Raw genomic sequence first — 1438 nt, forward strand, 5'->3', positions numbered from 1 at the left:
ATCGGGGCCAAGTCCCGCCTTTCGTGGAGAGAAGGATGGGCTGGACCCGCGCCGGCGCAACCTTGGTGCCGGCGCCCGGGGGGCTGGTCCTCTCGCCGCTGCGGTAGTGGCAGCGCTCCCCGCTGTCCGGCTCCACTGCCCTGGGGACCTGAACACCCAGCTAGTCAGCGCTCTCACATCTCCCGCCAGGACTCCGGTGCTAGTCTAAAAATCCGGCGTCTGCAGGGACCCTGACCCAAATGTTTACTTTTTGCGGACACGTCGGTGACTTTGTCATTTGTTGTTGTTGTTATTTATTTTAGAAAAATCAAAAGCATCTACAGGATTCGTCTCAACGAGAACTGAACCTGTTTGGGTGAACCGTTGCTGCTGCTGCTGCTAAGTCGCCTCAGTCGTGTCCGACTCTGTGCGACCCCATAGACAGCAGTCCACCAGGCTCCCCCGTCCCCGGGATTCTCCAGGCAAGAACACTGGAGTGGGTTGCCATTACCGTTCAGGTCAGTTCAGTTCAGTCGCTCAGTCGTGTCCGACTCTGCGACCCCATGAATCGCAGCACGCCAGGCCTCCCTGTCCATCACCAACTCCTGGAATTCACTCAGACTCACGTCCATCGAGTCAGTGATGCCATCCAGCCATCTCATCCTCTGTCGTCCCCTTCTCCCCCTGCCCCCAATCCCTCCCAGAGTCTTTTCCAATGAGTCAACTCTTTGCATGAGGTGGCCCAAAGTACTGGAGTTTCAGCTTTAGCATCATTCCTTCCAAAGAAATCCCAGGGCTGATCTCCTTCAGAATGGACTGGTTGGATCTCCTTGCAGTCCAAGGGACTCTCAAGAGTCTTCTCCAACACCACAGTTCAAAAGCATCAATTCTTCGGCACTCAGCATTCTTCATAGTCCAACTCTCACATCCATACATGACCACAGGAAAAACCATAGCCTTGACTAGATGAACCTTTGTTGGCAAAGTAATGTCTCTGCTTTTGAATATGCTATCTATGTTGGTCATAACTTTCCTTCCAAGGAGTAAGCATCTTTTAATTTCATGGCTGCAGTCACCATCTGCAGTGATTTCGGAGCCCCAAAAAATAAAGTCTGACACTGTTTCCACTGTTTCCCCATCTATTTCCCATGAAGTGATGGGACCAGATGCCATGATCTTCGTTTTCTGAATGTTGAGCTTTAAGCCAACTTTTTCACTCTCCACTTTCACTTTCAAGAGGCTTTTTAGTTCCTCTTCACTTTCTGCCATAAGGGTGGTATCATCTGCATATCTGAGGTTATTGATATTTCTCCCGGCAATCCTGATTCCAGCTTGTGTTTCTTCCAGTCCAGCATTTCTCATGATATACTCTGCATAGAAGTTAAATAAGCAGGGTGACAATATATAGCCTTGATGTACTCCTTTTCCTATTTGGAACCAGTCTGTTGTTCCATGTCCA

General features: G+C 50.0%; 1 protein-coding gene across 1 annotated transcript in view; it reads right to left on the reverse strand.

Moving 5' to 3' along the window:
• Window positions 1–1438, reverse strand: part of EIF2AK1 (eukaryotic translation initiation factor 2-alpha kinase 1) — a 37530-nt gene that overhangs the window by 26871 nt on the left and 9221 nt on the right. The window contains exon 5 of the mRNA XM_010845778.1: window positions 19–148. Coding sequence (XP_010844080.1) covers window positions 19–148 — 130 coding nt within the window. The remainder of the gene's footprint in view (window positions 1–18; window positions 149–1438) is intronic.

Source organism: Bison bison, unplaced genomic scaffold (assembly GCF_000754665.1).
Source record: "Bison bison bison isolate TAMUID 2011002044 unplaced genomic scaffold, Bison_UMD1.0 scf7180017864223, whole genome shotgun sequence".
Taxonomy (NCBI): Eukaryota; Metazoa; Chordata; class Mammalia; order Artiodactyla; family Bovidae; genus Bison; species Bison bison.